Here is a 26,484-nt window from a genome sequence, read left to right as displayed (position 1 = left end):
TCAAGTGTCCTTCAAACCAGCAACTGGAAAAGAAACCAGAACCCTGTGGCTTTTACACAGAGCAGAGGTGATGTTCACTAACAAATACAGCTGGACTATAAATCCTGTTCTGTGAGGCACTGAGCACTTAAATAACCCTACCCAAAAGTCTCCAGCCCCTCTGTGGTTGCTTTGTCTTGAGTCTGACACCAAGTACGCAATAGTTGTGGGTAACATGGGGTTGAGAGAGAAAACCCATAATGAAATACAGGTGTATGGAATACGCTTTTTTTCTGACTAATATGTTCATGCACAGGTCTGTATCATATTTTCTCTGATTTAAATTTGGCTAAGATGCATTTTTTTTGTAGGGCTGCTGTTTCAAAGGCAAATTAGACAGGCAGTTGGATTCTGGCCACCACAGATCTCAGCCACAGCCATTCACCCTTGCTAAAGTACATGCTCCAGTGTGGCACTTCGGTTTCTCTGAGTTTTATGAATTTGATGATGCAATTTGCCAGTCTTGTCATCTTTTGACTGACCATTTCATCACATTCAGCATGTAGAAAGAAAGGAAAAGAGCTAAAAACAGAACCTACACTTTCCACTGTATGAAAAGTTAGGTCAGAAGAAAGGCAAATTAGAGACGGGAAGGCAAAACAGTTACACATAAAAACTTGGAGAAAATATAATGCAAATGAACATATGGCTATGCCTGGCTACTTGCTGCAGCAGTGTGAGTAGGAGTGGCAACATTTTGGGTTGGAAATGTAGTATAGGTTAGGTCAGTGTCACACTGGGTAGAAAGACCTCTAGCAACACCCAGGACCTTCTGGGCCACAGGCAAGGATTGTGCAAAAAGGGTTTGGAAAGCCAGAGTCAACCTAGAACAGGGAGAAAAACACAGAGGACTAGTGTTGGAGGAGTAATGGCTTTATAAGCAGATGAGGGAGAAATCCTCAGTTAGGTAACTTAGTTTGGTAGTGGTATCAGACTTCCCATCAGTGTGGGATGATCCATGGTGACTGCATCAATAAAATTTTACTGGGGAGGCAGATGTAGCTTGAGGAGAGGACGTTTGTGCATATATGTTGCAGAATACACACTGTATGCGATTTAATGTGAGCATTTTCAGGCAACTCAGAACACTGGTTGTTCTTTTGTCTGTTTGACTCTGGTTACAGCAGAATTAGGAATATCAAACCATACCCAAGAAACTGGGTCAGTTATATAAATATAGTGAGTATTGATATTCATTTTGTTTCTTTACAGCTGGCATATATAGGCTACTTGATGCTTTTCAATTATATAGTGTTAGTGAAGATGGATCGCTGGCCATCTACACAGGAATGGATTGTCATCTCGTACATTTTCACTCTGGGAATAGAGAAGATGAGAGAGGTAAAATCATCCCAACCAAAAAAGACAGAATGAAAAAGAAATAGCTTTGGTTTTGGGTTTGGGTTTTTTCGGGGGAGGGGATGTTTTTTGAATATTTGTTTTTATTATTTTTCTCAGGATAATTTTTTATGAACAGGTTTATCATAGAATTGCCTTTTTTCAGAAAAGCAGATGGATTATTAAAAACACAGCACTAAAAAAATCTGTCTTCCTTCATTTCAAAATCAAGTGTCTCTCTTTTTCTCCTATGGAATTTCTCTTTTCAAATTGCTGTGTGATGCACGTTTAACAGCATTCACAAGTATGAGGCAGCTTTCTGATACATCTCAAAACATAGCTATATTCCTTGAAATGTGGCCCAGAAACTGAAGTTTGCTTCAGGGAGAGGACAAGGAAATATGCTGTAACAGAATAGACAGAGACCTGGCGATAGCATGAAAAACCTGTGTTCAGATTCCCAACCCAAACAGAGTTCATTCAAAATTTACAGCTGTTCTGTACGTCCAAGTGCGTCATGCAAAGGATATAAGTAAAACCAGCCATAGCTGGGGGCAGATTCAAATCCACGTTGACTATTGCAGCACATTTCTAAGAGAATTTCTGTCTTCTAATCTTAAAAATTTTTGCTAATTATGTCAAGCAACAGCATGCATCTCCCTAAAGATGCTAACGCACACACGTAGAGCAGAGACAGCATTTAAGGTGGCACTCGGTCTGTAGGCAGAGGGAAGTCGTTCTGCCATCCGCCCCTCATGGTCTCTCCCACTTGCAGATTCCACTGTGCCCTTTTCACTTGGCCAAATGCACATCTATTCCACAACGACACCAGAGGCCAAATTCAGCCCTGATGTGAGTGGGTGCAAGTCCTGTTGACCTCAGCTAAAACAGCACATTTGTACCCCTGGGCTGAATTTGTTTCCATCTGCATTTGTATTTTCTGAAGCAAATGCTTTTGAGGGCTAGACTAAAAATGGTCTTGCAACAACCACTTCAAAGGCAGATTTCAAACACTGCATGGTAAACTACATTATAAAAGAGAAGAAAAAGAGGAAAAGTCACTACTTGTGTGGCCTATAATGACAGTACTACACTAACCAAAAGAAAACCAGTGGCAATAGCCACACAAGGACTCTGCAGCACTGATGGAGACAAAGCACCACTGGCTCAGTAGATGGGAGGCTGCTGGCAGGAATCGTATGTGCCATTTTTGTCTAATCATTCACCCCAAATTGTCCTTTCCACAAAAGTTTATCAAGAACATTTGTCGTAATGGATTTCTAAGCAGATGTGGGAGATTGTTCACAGAAGACAAGCCTAAAATTCACTCTGAAAATGAATTATAAGAAAATTATAAGAATAGCATTCATCTTTTTAAGGAACTGTATGAGTCTGCTCAAATGTTCTCAGGCTAAATTTAGAAAATTAAAACAAACAGCTTGTTAACTCACTAAAAGCTACGAATTATTCATAGAAATCACTTGAGGAATAGTTTCAACAGTAATTTAGGAAAACAATCAAGTCTCCCAAATGATCTTGCAAATAGAATGACGATAAATTATAAGTTAAGATTAATTATTTTTGTGAATTATATTCTCAGCTGTGGAACTTAATTTTCAAAAATAGGTCCAAGTAGTAGCTAATATCTCTCTGCATTAAATGCTAAATCCAGATCTTAGTGGTTATTCATTATTTCTTGACAGTTTGATACACATTTTAGAATATTTTTTCTTAAAATTACAGCTTCTTCAAATGTTAATTTTCTGATGAACTATCTTTCTACAGTTCTCCCTCTATACCAAAATTCTAAGTAGGGTCAATAAATTTGAAAAACAGAAAGATATGCATGTATTTCTCAAAAAAATCAGAGAGTGTATGAGGCATTTATACAATAGGAGTCTATCACCTTTCCTTTGGCCTGTGTGGCATATATCTGTTTACTATAGATTTCTTCAAGCTTAAATTAAGGCAGCTCAGCTCCTTTCCTCTCCGTTCCCTCTGTCCTTCAGATATTGATGTCAGAGCCTGGGAAGCTGTTGCAGAAAGTGAAAGTTTGGCTCCAGGAGTACTGGAATGTTACTGACCTCATAGCTATCCTCCTGTTCTCCGTTGGGATGGTGCTACGTCTGCAAGATCTGCCACTGCGGAGTGATGGACGAGTGATATACTGTGTTAACATCATTTATTGGTATATACGGTTATTAGACATCTTCGGAGTAAACAAGTATTTGGGACCATATGTTATGATGATTGGGAAAATGGTAAGAGAAGTAGCGTACTCTTTTTATGTTTTACCAGCATATTCTTGACTCAATGCCTTTTGCCAATGATATCATTGCAGATTTATCTGTATTTTTCCTACACATCAGGATTTTCATGCAAGCTAGAAATCAGTGCCTTATTGAATCAAAACCTCATCATAGATTCCCAGAACCAAGGATTAGACTCTCTGTGTTCTGTTACATGATGTATTACTTGTCTTTCTCTGACATCTCACATCTCTTCAACAGCAAAACCACCCATTTACACCTTTGTACCTCATTTGAAGAAAATACAAAGGATGCTAATTCTCAACTAGTTGTGAATGAGGGAGGTTTGTTGAGCTTAAAAAAGTATTTGGTACTTTAAGACTCTCAAAGTGTGTTTAATAGGCATGGTATATTCAAATCGATAATGGTTATGATTAAGACTGTGACCTTTCTATAGTCTGCTCCATGTCAATATGTTCTTCCATCTTTCTTGTTCAGGTGTGTTCTTGTGAGATGAGGACTCCATTCACATAGCTGCAGCCTCTATTCTCTGGCCACATCATGTACATGTACGTGACATGCCAGGAATATGAACAGTTTACGTAATAGTACATGCATATGTACATTACATTTATGTAATAGTACATACATACAGGAAGAACCAAGAGAGATTGCTACCAGATGTATAACTTCTGACTTTTCACCTTTTTATGTTTCAATAGAAATGTTGCACTTGACTCATATGAGTTAAAGCAGCATTCGACTCATATGAGTTAAAGAAAACGGCTGAGTTTTCAGATGCATGTTCATGATGTTTGAGTACTTGCACATGTAGCTAATATACATGCTCACATTTTATATGCAGTTATCCAGCATTTATTGTGTAATTTGTGGCTGTTTCATGCATTCTGGGGTTTAAAATTTATTTAAATATATATAAACTTTTTTATATATAAACTTATTTTATATATTTTTATATATAAACTTATATACATATATAAACTTATTATATATATATATATATAAAATAAAAAACCTTGAAGCTGGTATTCAGTGAAAAAAGTAAACTGAATATTAACTTTCCTAAATATGCTATATGACTTATATGTGGGCAATACTCAACAACTCCAAATAGGACTTGTATCCACCCTTCTTCCTCACCATAGTGGGAAAAGAGCGCGTATATGAATGCATGAACTGTCACCCCTCCTTGATGTTACATTAGTCACAACGAGCTCAGTCACTCAGTGATTCTAAGCAGGTATAAAATTGAAATGTAAAATATACGTCCAGTTAGGCTTCCTACCCAAGAGGTGACAGAAGAGCCGTTGCTTAGTGGGGGGAAAAAAAAAAAAAAAGGAAAGATAGAGGAAAAACACAAAATAAAGTGGTTATTGAATCATTATGTCCTACAAACAGGATTTTGATGTGTGCTACCTTCCTTCAGGGAAGCCACTAGGGTGTTGTTGCAAGGAATTTTGCAGTGCTCCAGAGTACAGAGGTGAAAATACTCAACAATTCTTGCTGGAGTTTACTGTAAAAGGACAGCAGGACAAATGACCAAATACCAAAAAGAAAACACTGCATTATCATCTGTTTCTTTCATGCCCCACTTGGACTACGTCCCTCCATCAGGGAATCTGGTTGTACACAACACACAATGTGTAAAACTCCAAAAAAAACCTCCTGGTCTGTTGAATTTTTCACAGGTGTTGTGCACTAAAAGTTCCAGAGTTGTGGTACTAGCAAAGACAGTCTGAAAAACAGTTCAGTAATAAACAGATTGGCCATGAATAACAAACTTTGAGTAGCCAGTGTTTTGGATGGCTGAAAGGAGTCCAGCTTCACTAATAGTATTAACAGTGATTTATTTTTCTCCTGGGGTCAACACAGAAAGACAGCAAAATAATATCATTTCCATTCCTTTGTCATCCTTTGTACAACAAATCAAGCCTCACTCTACCAGCTTCACCAGCCTCTGTAGTCCCAACACCCACTCAGATGGTGTTTAATTTAGCTACCAGAGTACTCTGAAGGTGTGGGTTAAAGGAGGAAAGTTCTTTTATTTTGTGCCTTCCTGTAGTTGATTTTCATAATTCATCCACTCAGCGACATTGACACATCCACTTTCCCCACACATGCAATGCCCAACTGGTTTGAATTACACAAATTTGCCTCTCACATCTGTTTTCTGGACCGCTTACTCCCCTGTGTAATGGCCAGTCCATTTATATCATTCATAGACTTCCCTGGGAGTTGTACATGCTTGCTGCAGGCTACAGTGGGCTCCCTTGAGGATTTTTGTTTATATCATGTATCCATTTACTTCCTCGTGTTCTGTCTTTTTTGTTTCATGGTCTTGAAAGTACCATTCAGTACTATGGAGAACATCAAGCTGGTTATACGTATTACTACAAAGTGTTACACGTGTTTCTACAGAGTAAGCCCATCACAGCTTTTGAGTTCCTGAACAGACAATGTTTAATGCCTGAACTTTTATGATGAGTTTCTACTCTAAGTATGTTCTAGGCTGAGGAGGAAAAAGTTGATTCTTTCCATCTTTACAATGTTAAGGAACTTTCTCGTCACCTCCCTCTATATTGTATCCAACAAAGTAGCTGTAATAGGTTTCTCCTCTGGGCATCATGAACAAACATGTAAGTGAAATTAAGCAAAAGATAGGGATGGGCTTGAGTGGTTTAAAAGCAATGGGATAAAGCAACGGTAAGGTTAGGAGAAGGAAGCTGAATTGTGAAGGTTGTTATTATCTACTAGTTTCACTAACAGTATATGTTCCTTGTAATGTGCTTTGCTAATCTCTGCACAGTGATAGAATTACGGGGATGAAATGAAATCACTGTAGCACGTCGAGAGTCCAAGGTGTATCAGTTCCCTTACTGTGTGGGCATGTCTACATTTTCTTAGCTTATGTGCAATTAAAAAAGAGGAAACAGAAATAAGTTTATAAAACTGCGCCAACAGTTTCATTGTTCATCACTGTTTTTAAATAATGTGACTAATTAGTTCTGCAGAATGATTGAAATGGTCATTGCCTAGTTAAAAAAGCAATCGTAGTTTGACACTACAGGCCAAAGAGCCAGATACAATGTCCATTAGACACAGCAGAAATTCACCCATCTCTTCACTAAATTTCAGTCAAGCTACGAAGGTTTTAGGATACCCAACCAAAGGGGGGAAAAGCTAATATGCAGCTTCAATAGAGCGTAGCACTGAAAATTTAATTTCTTGCACCATGAGGTCAAACCTGTAATTCCTAATCAAAAACACTGGAAGGATTTAAGAAATTGTCAAAAATTGCCACCAAATACTCATTATGTTTATTTACTTGCATGACATTTTAAAATAGGTATTATATTGCATCATATCGCTTTATATATTTCTACCTGAAACAAGTTTTCATCAGAGAAGAAAGGAGAAATCAGGTTTTATCTCCAAATTCCTTCCCTAAAAGCAGTAAGAATTAAATGTGGTTGTCCATTTCAGGATGCTGTCTGAGGTAAAATGAACCAGAATGCCTTTTCCAGCAGGTTTTCTTGAAAGATTAATACTCTGAGTAACAGAGGAATGTTAGTGATTTACTTGTCTGTTTTTTTCTTTAAGGCATTTATTTTCCTCTCCCATGTCCCAGATTTGGGGCGGTTTTGTTGTTGGTTTTTTTGGGGGGGGGTGTTGAGGTTTATTTTGATTTGGCTTGGCTTGTTTTTTGCTTTAATGTGGTTTTATGGACCTCAAGACTTCTGTTTTTCCCAGCTTTTTTTTTCACTTGTCCCCAGGTCCTTCTTTCCAGCTCCTTAAATCTCTCCTACCAGAGCCCTGCCCTATAGATGTATTTCTCCTACAGCCTCTCTCTCAGTAGATACGTGAATATCCTTTTTTGCATGCTGCTATGTTCTTTTCTCTCTTAGATACTTTCCCAGTGTTACTTTGACCTCAGGTCTCTCTCCTTGTGCCTTAAAACTGAAGAATCCTCCTCTACTGGCTTGTCATGAGCAACCTTACTCCTGAGCTGCTTCAGGTTCCCAGTGGAGTTATAAGGCCACCAGTTGAAGTGCAAATTGCTTGCACATCTGCCTAGCAGGAAAGGTAGAATGCAGCTGAGACAGAAAATGCAGAGACTGAAATTCAGAACTTTGAGGTTTAGAGGAGTTTTGGGTTGAGTTTTGGCCAGAAACAAAAGTTACGTCCAAAGCTGTGAAAAACTGTGTTGTAACAAGCTTTGTAGCTGAAGACCTGTAGGTAAGCCTGTAACTAAAGATTTTGAAGGGATCTTTACTGTGGGGTGATGAGGCACTGGCACAGGTTTCCCAAGAAGTTTTGGATGCCTCATAACTGTCAGTGTTCAGGGCCAGGTTGGATGGGGCTTTGAGCAGCCTGGTCTAGTGGAAGGTGTCCCTGCCCATGGCAGGGGGTTTGGAAGTGAATATTTAAGGTCTCTTCCAACCCAAGCCATTCTAAGATTCTACAAGTCTATGATCTTACCAGGGACCTAACAGGACTCTCATTATTTTTACCATCATTTGGGGTTATAAAGCATCTCTGCTGTACCTGCTTGACGTCCATTGCTCTGCTCTTTGGGAGGTCTTTTCTAGCACAGCTCATCTTCTAATTTTCAGCCTCTATTCAGCACCTCCTAGTATTGTTGTCCTACTTTTTCCAGGAACATTTTGAATGGGTAGACACTGTTTGCAAGCACTGGTTAAACTTGTGCATGTGCTAATGAGACATTCCAACAGTGGAGAAGAACAGTTGAGTGTCTGTGTTATCTGCATTACTTTTTTTTAAATATGGTCTTTGGCGGACTCCCCCACCACGCTGATTTCTAGTCCAGCCAGTATCACAGCTTTCCTTTCTCACTGTTACCACCATGGTGTCCCTTCTGTTGCAGTAACAGGCTGTTCTGACACCCATTATTCCTCATGTTAGACACAGCTCCCTTCCTTTGCTCCAAGGCAATGGCTACCAGTAAATAAAATAATCCATGTCACCCCTTTTGTTTTGATACAGTTTCCACTAGGTACCTATAAACAATACATCGTCTTTTGAGCCATGCCCAGGCCAGGCTGCTGATTCCAGTGAACCTACATTCTTGTTCAGGCAACTGGTGTGGCCAGATGGTATCTCGTATTTCCAAGCCTTTGCACAACATTTAAATTGTTTTTAAAAGCAACACTGGATAAAACCAAAGACACAATAATACTGCTTCACTTATTTGAAAGTGAAAGTTGCTATGTGTGAAACTGAGAATGGCTTTTCAAATTTGTTTTTGAAAATTCTGTTTCTAAGATTTATAAACTTTTTTTGTTTCAGCATATTATAACAGGAATATGGACAAATAAGTTCCTCTAATTCTTGTCCCTTCTCTCTTTCTCTCTTTCTTTCCTGTCATTGCATTCAGATGATAGACATGATGTACTTTGTCATCATCATGTTGGTGGTTCTGATGAGCTTTGGTGTTGCAAGACAGGCTATTCTCTTCCCTAATGAGGAGCCTTCATGGAAGCTGGCGAAAAACATTTTTTACATGCCTTATTGGATGATCTATGGAGAAGTGTTTGCAGACCAGATAGACCGTAAGCAAGTTTATGATTCTCATACTCCAAAGTCAGGTACCCAACTTTGATCAGATGATGTCCTTCATGTGTGTGTGCTCAATAAATGGCTCAGGATAGAGGAACTCCTTCTTCACAGAGAATGGTCCCAAAAATATTTTTTCAGCTAATATTGGGGTGTCAGTTTCCAAATGTGCTTCTGGTATCACTTCACAGATATTTACCCAGAAGTCTGTAATGCTAAATTATCTTGCATATAAAGAATGTTTTAAATGGTTCCTTTTTACTGGTTGGGTGACAGGGGTATCTTCGCAGGGATACACCATGAGTTCTTTGGTGTACCTAGGACATTAAAAAGTCACTTCTTTTTTTTTTCTCGTCCATTGGTTTGATTTTAGACCTAAATACTTTTTACCTAACTTCGTACTGATCGTTAAGTCTAGTAATACTGGATTAGACCTTCAGCTCCTGCACTTCTTGAGTGTCTAATCCAATGTGTTTTCTCTGTCACCTACTCACTGCTACCAGCTTTACACTAAACCACATGATGCAATTCTTTAGGGACAGTAGACATTATTAGAATTTTGCTTTATTTATTTACTGGAAGGCATGACTGTGCTCACATCAGTGCAAATAGAACAAAAGCTAGCGTTTTATATACTGTCTCTGAGGATGCATTTGGCTGGTGATAAGGAGAATGCCAGTTTTCTATTTAAATTGAACCTTCTGGTGCTACCCAGTGCATTACAGCAAAGGAGAGGGGAGGTCATAAGAAATTATGTGGTAGATGCACAAACTAAAAATCACAAACAATGTATCTTTAGCAATCACTGACATGCAACTGATGTTCATCATTCCCATTTAAATATGCATTAGCCTTGGCAGCATTTAGGAGTAAGTACCTTTTCCAGTGGCAGATGGCATCCATTAAAGCTCTGTTTAGGATGTTCCTTTTCATCCTATGCACCACCTTAGGAAAGGGCAGTGTTTTCATAATTTATCTTCTTGTTCACTATTGACAAAGTCTGAATGGAAAAGGTACTGATTTCTCCTGAGCTGGTTAAGGTAATAAATGTATCTATATGTCTAATAATTTCCCCAACTTAACAAGAGTTTCAGATGGACTGACATATATGTATCCATGGCAGGTATTTCAGCAGTCCCATTTTCATTTATGTACTCCTGGTTAGCACAGAATCATTACTGTGGATACAGGTGAAACCTCTTTTTTATGTTTACTTCCCCACTTTGTTTTCAGAGGCAGCATGGCATGCAAGGAAGTAAACAAATACCTAAAACCACAAAGCTTCTCACTGAGTTGATCTTTTTTACCTGGTTCCCTCATTTTTATCCTTTTTTTCCTTTTCTTTTCTTTTAACAATTTATTGCATTCCAAAGGCATGATGGCTGGGGGTGTAAAATTTCATCTTGCTTCAAAAGTATTATAGAGTGATAAAGGTTTATCCAATTAAACTATGACTTCCTTCCACAAGCTGAATTCTGTCTGTCCCTCTACAAGTGGCCATTTATTGATATTGTACTAAGTAACTCTCATAGTGCAACAAACATGGTAATTGGCTGAATATAAAGGTCGTGGTTGGTTGTTTTTGTTTTTAAAAATTAAGTGCTGATTATAGTTTAGAACCCCAAAACCCAAGAAACTAAAGTGTCTTTGTATGAAGTGTGGGTTTTAAGTATGAAAAGAGGGTGGCAGGCTCCATGCCCTTGCATGAGGATTCAGGGATAGTCTTGGGTGTTATTCAGATGCCCAACATTTAAACCTCGCAAAAAAGGTGCAGGATAATTACTTCTGAGTCTTACGAAAAGCAAAATTCCTGATTGTTTCAACTCCAGCTGTAAGTGTAGGTATGTTATTGTTCGCTGTGTCAAAGAAACTAGGAGTTGCAGCAAAAGTGGTGAGGCTGAAATGAAAAGCAGCACCTAGTTCCTTCTTCCTGAGAGACAGATGATGCAGGGAATTAGAATCTGCCACTCTTGCAGCACAAAATATTTGCAATTGTCATATCTGTCTGGGGCTTGGTTGTCTCAGAAATGTTACATAAACACACAGGTTGGTGATCCTGTTACACAATCAGAATGACCTGATTGGCACCCAAAAGGTTTTATCAGCATACTTGCATTTTTTCACAATTGGAAATATGTTTTCAAATATATTTTCAAAGTTGTTCTAAGCTAAATCAGCCATTGCATTCATGTTAGAGTACTACAGTGTTTGTACTTTCTCAAATAAGATAAACGTGTTCTAAAATTGTTCTGCTGCATCTAAACTGTAGTTAAACTTTACAGATTGGAGCACTATTTTATTATTAGTAGGAGTAGGAGGAGGAGGAGGAGTATTTTACTACTACTACTATTATTATTATTACTACTATTATTACTATTATTTTAGCAAACCAAAAGGGTTTCTTTGTGGGTTTCATTAACATGCTTAATATTGCCACATTAATCTGCAAGTTTCGGGATTCAGCAAAAGTGCTAATCTTGGAAGTGCATATACGTTTGAGCCACGATTTTGGAGAATATCCTGCTGTTGAGAAATGTACAAAAAAAAGTATGCACTCTAAAATTTCTAGCTTACTTTTTGTTTGTTTGTTTGTGTGTTTGTTTCCTTTTCTGTTGATTTGTGGAGCATGCCATTAAGGCAGACCAGATACAATGTCTGGATTCATCTCATCAGCTGGCAACCTGTTCATCCAGTGGGTCTGCTCTTGATTTTTGTTTCAACACACTGCACTGCTAAAACACTAGCTAAATGCCTCGCTCTAAAATAATTCTTTCATATACATTTACATTTTTAACCCATAATTTCTGTATTCCTTTCAATTTTTATATACATATGTTAACTGTAATGTGCATTAATGTCCTGTTGGCATATGATCTCATCTTCAACTCAAAAGTGGGGACAATTAACACTCACTTCTGGGATTATACATACACTATTCAGTGGTGTCATTTATTATCAGTGATGTACATAAAGACTACATTCCTACAAATTCCTGACTATCAACCAATTGTTGATAGGGAAGGAAGGGGAAAGCAGGCAAAACTTTTAGAACTGTGTTCAAATTTTCAGAAAAATTTAACAAAAAGAGCAAAAACAGTCTCAGAACTGTTCCTCTCAGACTAATAGTTCATCACAGGTGGAGCCACCACTGTCTAAAAATCTTGTCATAAAAAGCAGGGGGTTTGTAAAAAAGGATTCAGAACTAGAATGGTCTGCTGAAGCAATTCTTGGATGAAGATTCCAAGATGCAAGAACCTCTGAGTATGCACTTTGCAGTGCCTAAAACAGTGCTGGGGGGGAACCACAGTAACACATGGAACAGCAGCTGCTACTCACGATGGAGACATCCTAGATTCCTGGTGCTCTTTCAGTCCCAGCTACCCATGAAGTCCACAGCTCAGCACCATAGGGGCTTGGGGAATGGGAAATCGAAAAGACAGACTTTACTAGCGCAGTGCAACCATAATGGTCTTCCTCTAGATCTTTGAGCAGGAAGTGAGCAGTATGTGGTTTATAGACAAAGGAGGCACAACAAAGATTTATTAGGCCATATTGTTCCTCCAGCCGTATCCAGCTATTCAGCTAATTCTCTGTAGCTGATCTGACAGTGACATAATATTACGTGTACCATGTTGGATCCTCAGGAAGTTTTAGTAATCACCTGAAACAGCCTTTGGAAGTATGTAAAGATCAGGGATTAGTTAAGCTACTTCACAGAAAAGCGCAACCAGACAAAATACCAGTCCATGTGAAACATCATTAATGACTAAAGCCACACTGGGCTATTGAGTTTTGAACGGGGCCTTAAAAGTCTTAGGGATTCTTGGGATTCAAATAAAGGCTCAGACTGGAGAATTAAAAGGAGGCAGTAAGCTAATCAAATTTATGAATTATTTAAAGGTTGGGAAATGAAACATTAAGTATATTTCAGGAAAGGAATAATAATAAGAGCTTGATAAATTGAAAAAATTAGACTGGCATCAATTATGTAGTTGAATGAAGATATATTATTACCCACTGTTAGCTGGGAGAGGAAGGGCGATCCAGGTCAGGGAACCAGTGGTGGTATATGCAGCTGTCTCACTTTTAGGTTCCCTTTGCTAATGCAGCTGAGCCTTGTGCTGCCCGATGGGGTCCATGGGACAGCAGCCAGCCGCTTAGCTGCTTTAGTGAACACCTGTCCGAAAGGAAATCCACAAACGCTATAAAATGTCTCTCTCAGTTCCCTCCACTTTCTTTGGCACTATTGCTGGCAATTTTAGCAAAAATAAAAATAATTACAACATAGTTGTCACATGCAGATAACTTTGTTTACATCTTACCAAGTTATCTGTGCCTCCAGAATACTATGGATGCAGAAGTAGATAAGAAATACTAAAGAGGAAAGGATTATTCAAGGAGTGAGTTTCCTTGGTAAAAATGTACATAGATGCCACTGAGAAATGGCAATCACCTCTAGGAAATCAGCAGCGGACCTCACATTTTCCTATATTAAGAAGGCAAAGCAACTGAGAGTACTATTAGCCAAACATGGGTTTGGGGGTTTTGGTTTGGGCTGTTTTTCAGATTTGCCTAATGTCTTACATGTTAGGTTTGCATCTGGATTTTCTTTCCAGCTGTAGTCTTTCAAATGCCATCTGGAATCTGAAGATCAGTTTAAGTTGTGTTTGTGGCCTGGGCCTACTCCCTTATTGGAAAAACCTACGTAGTTTAAGAGAAAAGATAGGGTCTCCTCTCTTCAATTTGTTTTGGAGGAATGCCAAGTAGCAAGAATGCAATTGATTCAGAAGATAAGACACGATTATACACAGACTTTAAATATCCAATAACTGAAGATGGAAATATAACTACTACAAAGGACTTTTTAAAAAGTCTTTAAATTTCTTTGTCTGATAGATTTATTTATTTATTAAAGTTATTGGAGGTTTCTTCATATAAATGAAAATTTTAATTTAAATTCTATATGATTTCAGAGGTCTGATGCTTTTCATGTCTCCACTGGAGCTTCTTATAAGGGATGTCATTTCTATGTGGTCTTGCACCCATCTTCTTTTCAATCTGTATGCAGGTCTGCAGCACAGGCAACATTCTTAGCATTTTTAGACAAAGGCAGTGGATAAAATTTGTGTCCAGCCTACATACAATTTTGAAAGTCTCTCTGGCCTGAGTTGCAGTAATATTTCCCTTCCTAGCACTCCTGTGAGGTTATGTTTTGGGTTCCACTTGGTTAGATGTTTTTTATGTGGGGGAAAGAAGGTGAGAGAAAGCACTAGAGAGAACAAGAGAAATATAGGTGTTTACTATAAATTATGATTAAAATACCAGCAGATTGGAGAGTTGCTTCAAAGTCATTTTTAATGTGGCTGAGGGCAAGAGGCAACATGTCAAGTCACGATGATGTAGTGAAAGCAACTTTTTTGAAGTAATGAGGTCCTGTTCAATTCCCAGGATGCTTCTGATGATGAACAGGGCAATGGTATGAGATTCAGCTTCTAGAGTTTGGTATTTTCTCTGTCAGTGAAGAAGTGGATAGCCCCAGGCAGCTTGCTTAGCCTTTTTTCAATACTTACCAGCCTGGCAAGGCTTAATTATTGCTTAAATATTTCATTTAAAAAATTATAAAATGCTTTCACACCCTCTGATTTCGGTGCACATCAAAATTGGAAGGTGCCTATATACTTATAGACAGGGTGAGGAAGGTGCATTTAAAATGTTCAGATTTGAAAAAACAGAAAAGACGTGTTGGCTTGTTAGTTACTATACACACAAATTGGTTTCCTTATTCTTTAGAACTGTGATCATGTGAACCCATTCTGCAGTTTCGTGTCATCTCAAACAAATCATCTTGTACTGTAAAAGTGGTATCATAGAATAATAGAATGGATAGGGTTGAAAAGGGCCTTAAGATCATCTAGTTTCAACTATCCATTTTTATGTGAGATGCTTCATCAAAGTCAGAAAGCTATTTGGATACAAAGCTGTTCAATTATGCACTTTCCTCTCTCCATTTCTTCCCACAACTACTGGAAGGGTGAAGCTGGGGGAAGAGTCATGACACAGAATTTGCAAGCATCGTTTCCCAAACCCTCCACCCAATAAACAGTAAAAATGAACAGTGTTCATGTCATGGCAGTAATTACAGCAAGGAGACAAATTCTTCCTGAGCTCTGTTGCTGCTTTAGGCTTGAAACACACAGAGGCATGGGTTATTGATGTGTGCTTTGCAACTATTTGTTGGCCAGGAAAGAGGAAGGGTTAGGTATGCAGCAGGAAAGGCCCATGCAGGAAACTGTAAATGGGAGCCAGGAAGGAAAAATAAGCATAGGAGGAGACTGTGAAGAAGGAAACGAGAGATGCAGAAAGTATGTACATCCACAGATGTCAGGATGCAATATTTGAAAGCTGAGTTAAGTTAATGCATGTAATTGAAATTAAAACTACAGCCATTTATTTTTTTCTAAGGCCTGAAGTCAGGACATAATGTGCAACATTATCCAATGGCCTGTAGGTATCAGGCTGAATGGGTTTTTCAGTTACCTGAAATAGACGTATAGTTGCACGGACAGAATTTGCTTCAGCAAAACATTTCACTGGAATCAAGTGCTGTATGTGTTTTTGTGTTAAAGCAAGGCTGTAATGTAAAAAGATTAGTATGTTTTTGTACATGTTGAAATTGTTCTTTGAAAACCTTTGAAAAAGTTTATTAGAGTGTGTTACTGCACATACTACAAAAATTACTTAATTTCTCCAAACATAATTAAAATGGTCAAACCATGATAGACATGAAAGGCACGTGCAGATCCCTCAGGGATGCAAGCAAGTTCACAGCAAGCAAACGCTTTGACTTTATGGGAAGTATAGCATTTCCACAGAGGGAGCCCTGGATCACTGACTCTAATCAAACAGGGACCTGACACAGTGGAGTCCTGCTTGGGGGTGAAGCTCAAGTGAAAGTACTGTAGGAGTGAATAATGAAACTTGCACTGATTACCAGATCATATTTATGCACTGTCCTGTTTTGCTCATTAGCAAACAGCAAGTGCTGTTGTCCAGATTCTGAGATCCGTAGCTGGCCGTCACGTTGGCACCCAGACAGGCAGAAAGCAAACTGCTCCATCGTACCAAAGCAAGGAAATGAGATGTGCCTGTGACTCTGCATACTTGGACTGGAGGGGTGATTTTTTTTGTTGTTGTTGTTGTAGGAAGTCTAATTTGGCCATCACTGTGCGGAATAAAACAACAGGGGTACATTAATGGTGTTATTCTAAATGCTCTGTTGTAGGCAAATAAAGCTGGAGAAATAATTTATCTTGGTAGATATCAAGGCTGATTTTTACTTTTCAGATCAAATTCTCTTTTCTCAATATAAAAAAGTTGGATAACATAATTGTAACCAGACTTTGAGCTGTGTTTTTGATCTCATTGATCTAAGGTTTAAAATATGTTCTTCATTGATTTCTTCTTTTTTGCATCTCACCATTATTTATTCTGTTCTTCAGCACACAAAAGGGCAACAGGTTTCATCGACTGATACATGATTTTTCTGTTACTGGTGAAATCATGATGGGTTTTGGTACTGTGTTGTGTTGGACTTTGTAGCTCTGAATCAACATGCGAGCATGTTAATGTTTCCACAGAAATGTAAGTCTTGCACTTTAGTGCTGATACCGAGCAGTATCGGGTGTCCCGGTTTCTGCTGGGTGGAGGTTAAGTGCACATAGCCCCATACTCACAGCCACTCAAAGATGGCATTTTGAATGTCCAAATGAAACTGCTGTTTGCAGCAGCATAGGAAGTGTGAAATTAACACTAACTTAAAACAATCTTCAAGGTGATGCTTTCTGAGAAATAAAGAATTGTGTACCTCCAGCCTGTTAAAGCAATAAAATGTATTTTCGTAAGTAAGAAGGACTAATGATGCCACGGGTCCAGACATAACAGAGCTGCTTGTAAAAGTTGAGTTGTGAACCAACTTCAGAAGGACCTTTCTGAGAAGAAGTAGTAGTTGATATTGGAAATCATGGGTTTGTTGACATAAGATGGAATTTTACAAAAACACGGGGCATTGGCAAACTTCATTGTCTGTGAAATCAGTGGGAAACTTTCACTGATACCAGCAGGAATGGAGCCAGTACTGAGCACTTTGAAAATCCCTCAGTTAAAACTTCTTTCTGATGGAGAAGAGGGGAAGCTAGCTGTAGTGCTGTGCAAAATTTACTAAGATGGTTTGTACATGTAAGCTGCTGCTTCAATTCTTTGCTTGAAAAGCTGATTACAGAGGTGTTTAGGATGAGTAGGACTGAGGCTAGAAGAACATAAACTAAACCCACGCTTGCATATGAACGTCACCCACCACAGCACATGAAGGCATGTAAAAAATAATCAAAGCAACAATTTAACAATGTTTTTTCTCCCCTTGCTTCACTTCTGCAACATTAATACTAAGAACATTTTGGTTCCAAAGCATTTGGGGAAGAAACAGGTGGCAACTCTGCTGCCTACATGTTCCTTTACCTGTTACAGTAAAGACTTGATAATCTTCCCCACTGTTTCTAGGCATGCAGTCAAAAGACCTTAATAGCAGAGGGTCATTATAAGTATGTCCCAGAAGGGCTGAGGGCAGTGCACACAGTAATAAATGTCTCCTTTTTAATCTACTTTCATGTCCTTCTTTTTCCATATGCTGTTTATCACATTATCACATCCTTATGCTATTTATCACATTTTTATATCTATCAAAAAAAGAACTTTCACCAATTAAAAAATAATAAATAAATAAGGTTTCTCCAGGATTAAATGCTTTGACCATTTTATTAGCACAGCCACTAATTACTACCAGAATACCAACCAGAATATGCAACCAGACAGCTTACTCACACCAGGCATATCTCCTGCAGTTTCTGAGGGGAATATCTTGATATTCATGGCAAATAGCACACAATAACAAGAACTGTAGCTTGTAAAATCTGTGATACCAGGTGCAGACTTCTTGGAGGGGAGCATCAATGTAATTATTATTTGGAAGATAATTGCTTTGGCTGGCAAACCTTTATATATCTAAATATTTCTGTAAAATGCACTGAAAAAATAAGATTCATTCCCATTTTGCATCTCGTTCCCAGCTCCTTGTGGTCAAAATGAAACCAGAGAAGATGGCAAAATAATCCAGCTACCTCCCTGCAAGACAGGAGCATGGATTGTTCCTGCCATCATGGCCTGTTACCTCTTGGTTGCAAACATCCTTTTGGTGAACCTGCTTATTGCTGTTTTCAAGTGAGTGATATACTGCAAATACAGACTTGGGGGCATGCACATTACCCAAACCCTAAGAAGGCTGCTAAACTGAAGACTTTGGCTAAGACCCATTTTCAGAGGATGTGACGGTGAGAGGGAAGGAGGGAGTAGCTTGTCTCCAGGTATAGAGGGAAATGCCAAGTTCTTCACATTGTTTCATTTCCAACAACAGACACTCCATGGGAATCATGGCAGAGAAGCCAAAATACTTAAAAGTTCAGTTGTAGCATCATTCACTCCTAATAGGGAAAACAAGAATAAAAATACTTTCCCGTCTCACTGGGTTGTTGTAAGACTCAGTGACTGTGCAGAGCAGATGTACAGTGATAAGATACTTCAAAACAACTGATTGCCACTGTGCTTTGCTGAAGCACAAACTTACTCCTTTCTTTTGTTCCTCTTTTTGCAAGGCAACATTTACTACTAATAGTGAAATACGTCTAGATAAGGTGCTGTCATATCAGCTTTGGCAAAGTACCCAAAACCATTTCAATCTGATTGTTGTTTTCCTCCTCTTGTCTTCTAGTAATACATTTTTTGAAGTCAAGTCCATATCCAATCAAGTATGGAAGTTTCAAAGGTATCAGCTAATCATGACATTTCACGAAAGACCTGTTCTCCCACCGCCTCTGATCATTTTCAGCCATATGACTATGATATTCCAACACCTCTGCTGCAGATGGCGGAAGCATGAAAGTGACCCGGATGAGAAAGACTATGGATTAAGTAAGCCTTAGACAATTTACAGAGTGGCACTTTCCAGTGCCCTTGGTAATATCTAGTGTTTGACATGAATAAAGGCTAAGCCCAGCCTTTCCAGCAGAAAACTACTTTTAGCTGCAAAAATCTTGCCTGAATCAGTTTTACCTGCATTGCCCAACCCTTAGTTCTCCTCAAGTATTAATGAGGCTACGTTTTTCTGGGATTTTTTGGGATTGTTCACCTCTTTGTTCCTTCAAAGGAACATGGTTTGTTTTGCTGTTGCTAGAAGTTTGTTGTTGCTGGAATTCTTCTAACAGTCCATTGCACTTCCAGATCTGTTTTACTTCAGAAAACACGAAGAATGCATTCTACTTTTTGAGCAAACAGCACATACTTCTGCCCAAAACACTTTTTTCCTGGATAATCTGAGAGACGGAGAGAAGTAATTACTTTGTAGACACGTTCTCTCTGTGACACTTGACTCAAACTGGAGGAGTAGTTTTTCCAATCGCTTTTAATATGAGCCCCCTTAGACATGATGGAAACCCTGACAGATTATTTTGATAACACTTTTTCTCCTTTTTTCTTATCTAGTTCTTCAAAGTAGAAGATCTCCACCTCCGCCAATGCACATGCCAGAGGCAGAGAGCTTAGGGATATGCATCTCTTCCCAATATTAGCCATGCCACAGCCCACTTTTCTGTGAGGAGAGAGCTGGAGGCATGTGATGGCACTGGAGATGCAAGTGCAATTAGCTGTATCTATCTGCTTTCATACCAGCAGATAATTAAATTAAAATGCCAGATAAATTTGAACCCTGCTTTTGAAAGCTTATCCCATGAATAAGAGGAATGTAGTTAATTTCATGTGTTAATCTTTGCCAAATTCACATTTTCCCATTGTTTCCACAGAACTTTTCATAACTGAGGATGAACTGAAAAAAGTCCATGATTTTGAAGAGCAGTGCATAGAAGAATATTTTAGAGAAAAGGATGACAGATTCAATTCCTCCAATGATGAAAGAATCCGTGTCACTTCAGAAAGGTGCACTTTTCTGGTTTTTCTCTATAAGTTGATCTGGAAATGTGTTTCTGTTGCCATTCTCACCTTTCCCTTCTTGTTCTTGAAAGGGAAATATATGAGGTATTTTTAATATCTTAACTAAAAAGTAGAACTATAAAACGTGGTGGATTTTTTTTTTTTTTTTTTTTTTTTTTTGGTGCTAAAGCAAATATTCCAATGTTCCTCAAAGTTTCGAAAACATGAATATTTCCAATTGTATTAGAACACAACTGACATACATAGTGAGAGACACAAATTATCCTTACATTTCAGATCTTAAAGCACAACTTTAGGGGCACAAGTGGTCAGAACACAGTGAGAGGGTAAATGAGAGTTCCTAAATTAAAACTGTGGCTTTAGCACTGACCTACTAGCCATTCAGTCTTGTTTCAGGATAGCTTTGCTAAATAAGTTTGCTTCATTGAAAGCAATAGGGATCCTGCCATTAATTTAAAAGGAAATAGATATTTCACCTACAGCAATGAAATGCACAGAGGACAAGGGTAATATGTTAATTTAGTGGAAGTTTCTATTGATTAGTCCTAGAAATTTATAAATCTGTTAATCTGCTGTGGTGTGTATATGCTTTCATCGCACGGCAGCTGAGCAACAGAGTTAAATTTTGAAGACGGAGTTTGTTGTTTGATTCATAGTACTGTTACCAATAAATATTTTAGGGCAATATCTTGTCAGATATTAAAAAAAATATATGAACCACTGAATAGTCCATTGCCTGAATACTCCGCAATAAGCTGAATATAGAGGTCAGGTGAGTTGTCATTGTAATTGATTACACGGATGTAACACTTTCCTCCTTACACACAGTCTTCTAGCACTGCTCCTGATGCAGCTATGCCTAAGACATGTTTTCTCTAGGCAAGGAAACACCTTTTTAATTTGGTTTTGAAATAAATCTATCCCAGAGCAGGATTAGTAGATATAAAATTCTTTAATTATGTGCATTACTGAAAACAGCACTCCTAAAATACGTATTTTAGAAAAGGATAATAGAGGGGAAATTCAGTAAGCCATGGAGTGGCTTCCTCTTAGAGAGTTGCCAAGTAATTCAGCTCTGGTTGGTCTGGAAGAGACAAATGAAGAATGAAATTATAGAGGTCTGTCTAATTAAGAGTGCAAGGAGAGGATGAGTAGAAATCAATTGTTTGCTGTCTCTCCCAGAACAAGTATAGGGCAGCAACAGATTAATCTAGCAGGATCCCAGTTCAAAATAAATCAGAATTGGTGATTTTTCCATGCAGTAAGTAGTGGAACAGTGCAAATTCTTGAAAGCTGCTAAGGTCTAAAAGAAGCTGATGGTGTCAGCTAAAAGTACATGTAGGTACAAGCAGAGACTAGGTAAGTTTATGGAAGAAAAATCCAGTAAGGACTGCAGAATACACCAAGACCAGAATGGACCAAGGCTCTAAGGCCTTGAAGTCCAGTCTGTCTCTGCACCCTGTGCTGGACCCACTTTATAGGAAAAGAGCCCTATGTCTATTTTAAATGAATAGCCTAAAGCACCTCATTCCAGAAGAGAGTTCGAGATTATGAATCCTAAATGAAGACAAGCACCTGAGCTCTATAGAGAAGTAGTTCTTTAAAAAATCCATTTACCTCAGTCAACAGTGTAATGTGGAAACCAGTATGCCCCAGCTGTGTAAGGGAGACAAGGGTAGCAACCCCATAAGGTACTGGGGCCACTCCCAGACCCAAACACACTACTAGTACTTACAGCAATTAAGTCCCAGGTGAACGCAGTTTCTCAGCTCATAATAGCTCTCTTATTTCCTTGCCAAACCAATTGCAATGCTTTACCACATAGGCAAGTTCAAATACATCAAAGATCTGAGGAATACTTTAAAAGATGCTTGAGAAATCAGAGATACCTAAGTGTAAAATAAATAACACACGTTTTAAAAACTAGATGCCCAAGTCTGTCATTTTGCCTGCAGTTGTGGCCAGGGAAGATTTCCTTGAAGTGTTCTTAATCTAAAACTTTAAACATTTTTTCATTTGTTTGTTTGGTTTTTAACCTGTGGATCATTCAAATATTAAAAATCCAGATTTACACTTTATAGTTTCTATGTAAAGACATCTTTGTATGATAAACAAGATATAAAGAAAATATAGAAGATGCAAGACTACAGTTTCTCTTCCAATGTCCAGTCATTAGCCTGTAGCAGTAGACCAAGCAACAAGCACAATGCCACGAGATATCAGTTTAGTCATCTGTCCAATTAACTCAGCTTTCCACAATGTCAAATCAAACCAGAAAGCCCCACACGTGTGAGGGAAGTTCCCCCTGAAGAACTTCCATTTGCAGGAAGGTGCAGGATACAGGATCAAGAAGGAATGGCCGGGACAATCCCTATGTGATATACCTGGACCTGGACCTGGACTGCTCACTGCCTTCCCTCCATGTGTCTCTGCTATGCTCTCCTATTGCTTGAGCAGCTCCTACTTAGAGGTGAATTTGTCAGAGTGCCCCCAGTCCTGCTTGGAGGAAGAACAGCTGCATATAATAGGCGCAAAACACGGTATTCCTGGGAGAGGGAGTATGAGGGCTAGCACTGGAAGGGAAATGGGAGATGGAAAGAGAGCCTTGCTCTGAGGCTCAGCCTAGGTAGGTCCCAGAGACAGGTTAGGAGCTCAGGAAAACAACAGGACATCCCATTTCTTGCTGCATTGGCTTGGGTGTAAATGAACAATTTCAGCTACGTGGTCAGTGGCTGTGCTGTGTCAGGACACAGCACGTTGTCTGACTCCCCTACAAGAAGTTTCAGTTCCTACTTTCACCCTGGCATCCAGTGGGGCCCCTTTTTGGTTCATCAATCATCTTACTTTTCTAAAAAAGAATACTACCAAGGTGTCCAGATTTGGTGTCACCATACAGAATCTCTCTTTTACCTGATCCTTTCACATTCTGAAGTTAAAAGCATGAAATGACGTTTGACATCAAAAAGCATGCTTGAAGTTTGTCTTTCCCTGACTCCAGGTAGTAACTTGGTGGAGTAGCTCACTAACTACAATCTATCATAAGCACATGGAAGTAGCTGCAGGTTAGTGATACACATCAGATGAAGTATTGCCTAGTCAGAAAAACACAAAGCAGTACAAAGCTGTAAGTGTTTCCTTAGTTGAATTTATAAGGTTAGGCAAATCTTGGTGAATCTCCTGGAGACCCATGAGGAAAACAGAGTTGGACAAATTCACTACATTGCAGCAGACAAATCATGAGTTTTCCTGGAGAGCCTTCCTTTCTAATCACCATGAAGTTTTCAGTGGCATATTTTGACCAGCACAGAGGCATGCGTAATTTGATCAAAAAATACGCATTTTTTTCTTGATCTGGCATGAAGCCACTAAATCTCTTCAGAAGGTACTTTATTTACATGGACAGGTCTTGACTCCTTCAAACCCAATGCAAAACCTCTTGTTGATTGCAAAGGGAGCAGAATCACATCCTAACAGTATTTAAAAAGCAGATAATCTGGCTGGAGTAGATGTTATTGTGTCATCTTTGGTACTATATGGCGTTCGTTACTACAGCACCCTAACACTTTGTAATTTGCAGTGCAATTACACTAACAGGATCCATGTGAATTCAGACATAGTTATTATCTTGAGTTCAGAGATGGCATGCTGAAGTGCACAGAAATAGATCTGGGTTGGTAAAAGGGCTGGTACTGAGCCTGCTGGGCCCAGCCACATATGCAGAGTGACAGCAGGAAAGGTCTGTGAATCCAGCGGCATCTCTCCGTGGTCACAAAGAGTTAAGTGGTCTTAGGCTCCACATGGGAAAGCAGCGAGGACAACCCAATGTCCTCAGCCTGCAGAAACCACTGCATCTAAGAAGATTGGCTGGCCACTTGCATCAGCAGTGCTTTACCAAAAGATGTCAGGCAAAGTACCAATGACCTGTTACAGGCTTGAGAACTGCTGTCAGCATTTTCTTTATCAAACCATTGTACAAAGACTTATAACAAGCGGGTCGGTACCTTTGTAAGTGACTTCCATTGTCTACAGGCTTTGCAGCAGCTGAAAAGGATTTTGAAGTACAAATCATACCTTAAAAATAGACATAGGTTCACAAAAGAGACTTGTGAACTAGCATTCAGTTAATTGGTCTACTGCTGAAAAGAGTGACTTACTCCAATTAAATCATTATTTCAGTTACATTATTGATGACCTGACCTGCAAAAGTTAAAAATAAATATAACCAAAATGAATGCCAGCAAAAGCTATCATCTCCCAAACCATGATTTTAAAGGCTCATCAAAAGTAATATAAAATCTTTGCCAGCTTCCCAGTTATGGCCTTTTATTTATTTCCTGGTTACTGAATATTGTCTTCAGATAACCTAGGCTTGTTTCACTATTAGAAATTTTTGAGCTTCAGGAGAACACATTTAATGCACATTTTACATGTAGCCTCCTCTTTTTCTGTTTTCATTCCCATCTGTGAGGATGGCTTGGGCCTTCTCATACATTGGATAAATATTGCTGTAAGGAAAAGCACAGGTACAATGGCGGCATCATACATGGATATTATGAGATTTACCAAAAGGTTTATACTGTCTCCAACACACATGGGGCAAAAAATGCAAGGCAAAACTTGGTCATTCTTATTTTGAAATAGGATTGTATTTCAAAACTGTTGCTGAAGGAAATACAGCTCTAGCTGTCTATTCACTGACTGCAAGATAATAAAAAAATATGGGAAAATAAAAGATTTTGTGTATTAAAACTTTCCGAGGACCAGATTATGACTGTATTTCTCCAGAACATATTCTTTTATGTCCACAGTGTTTGGCTGATGTGATTTTATTATGTTTGTAGTAGGATTGCTTCCAGAGCATGTTGCTGTTCTGTGTTATGAATGATTGAGCTGAACACTAAATTAATATAAAATATCACTAGTTAAAAGAATAAATATTATTTTTAAAGTCTGGGAGTGGCCATATGCAATATATATAACAAAAAATAACTAAATTCAGCTAGTAGCTTTGGTTTTGGAGATCATCATCACTCAGGCTTTCTCTTTATGAGTAATATTACAGTCAGGGTCAATCCACTGTAAATACAGTTATGTACTTTTCAGTTATCTATGCACATTTCTTTGTACCTCTGGTTTCTGAACCCACACTGCACTATCCTTACCTTGTTGAGTTTCTACATAAATATCCCACAGCTATCAGTGCACTCACATCTGTGATAATTCCACAGCAACCAACAGAATATGTAACTCAGAAGTCTCTCTTCATCTTGGCCAGCAATACCACTGGTTTTACACTCTATACCTCCGTCAGTAGCTAATAATCATGCTCAGGGAAGGCAGAACAAATACATGAATGTGTACCTTCAAGGTATGACTCTGGGTTCTTTTTGGGATGCATTAGTTGCATTCAGTAGCATTGCACAGCCCTCATGTGAATGCAGTATGCAAGACTTATCTCACTATGCACAGTTGTACTCATATTCCAGATACCAGATACGCAACCAAGCACAATGATTCAGCTGGCTATGTTTGTATTAAGAATTCTTTCATTTGCATACATCTCTCAAAAAAAAAAAAAAAAAAAAAAAAGAAAAAAAAAAAGAAAAATGTTCAGTTAGCTTGTTACCTTCACAGAATGACAGAATGTTATAAATTCATTCCAGTTCTTGGGTAGCTTTAGCTGGGCAAATGTTTCTTTTTGGTCATAATCTGAGCATTCTCAAGTAAAATCCAGGTTTCTCAAACTGTTCCATAGGACTGGACAACCCTAAAATCATGATGTTGCATCTCATCATCACCTTGGAACAGTTGTTACAGAATATGAATGTGTGGTGAGGCACTCAATTACTAGCTCATAGATATTTCAAAATTGTAATTGTTTTCAGTAAAATAGCAGCTCAGATAATTAATAGCATGAGGGAAAATTCAACTGCTTTCCATATATAAACTACAGAATTATATCCTGTGCTTGCAATAACATTAGTCACTTGTGTTGGAGAAGTTGGTAGAGCAAGAGTTAGACTGGTGCCTAAATGATAGTCAGATCATAGAATCATAGAACAGTTAGGGTTGGAAAGGATCTTAAGATCATCAAGTTCCAACCCCTCTGCCATGATGAGTAGAATGAGATTCTTTGAAACTGCTAGTTTATTTCTTACCTGTAATTACTTGATCATTCTTCTATTGAAGTTTGATGGCAGAAATAGAG

The 26,484-nt window shown here is 38.6% G+C and overlaps 1 protein-coding gene across 1 annotated transcript in view; it reads left to right on the top strand.

Annotated features, from left to right (window-relative positions):
• TRPM3 (transient receptor potential cation channel subfamily M member 3) overlaps positions 1-26,484 on the top strand; it is a 256,280-nt gene that overhangs the window by 219,958 nt on the left and 9,838 nt on the right. Inside the window, exons 20-25 of the mRNA XM_065661504.1 lie at positions 1,252-1,380; positions 3,387-3,638; positions 9,043-9,217; positions 18,344-18,494; positions 19,042-19,241; positions 20,129-20,261. Coding sequence (XP_065517576.1) covers positions 1,252-1,380; positions 3,387-3,638; positions 9,043-9,217; positions 18,344-18,494; positions 19,042-19,241; positions 20,129-20,261 — 1,040 coding nt within the window. The remainder of the gene's footprint in view (positions 1-1,251; positions 1,381-3,386; positions 3,639-9,042; positions 9,218-18,343; positions 18,495-19,041; positions 19,242-20,128; positions 20,262-26,484) is intronic.

The sequence above is a fragment of the Lathamus discolor genome, chromosome Z, assembly GCF_037157495.1.
Source record: "Lathamus discolor isolate bLatDis1 chromosome Z, bLatDis1.hap1, whole genome shotgun sequence".
NCBI lineage: Eukaryota > Metazoa > Chordata > Aves > Psittaciformes > Psittacidae > Lathamus > Lathamus discolor.
The sequence above is the reverse complement of the archived record's forward strand: the minus strand, read 5'-3'. Positions and strand labels throughout refer to the sequence as shown.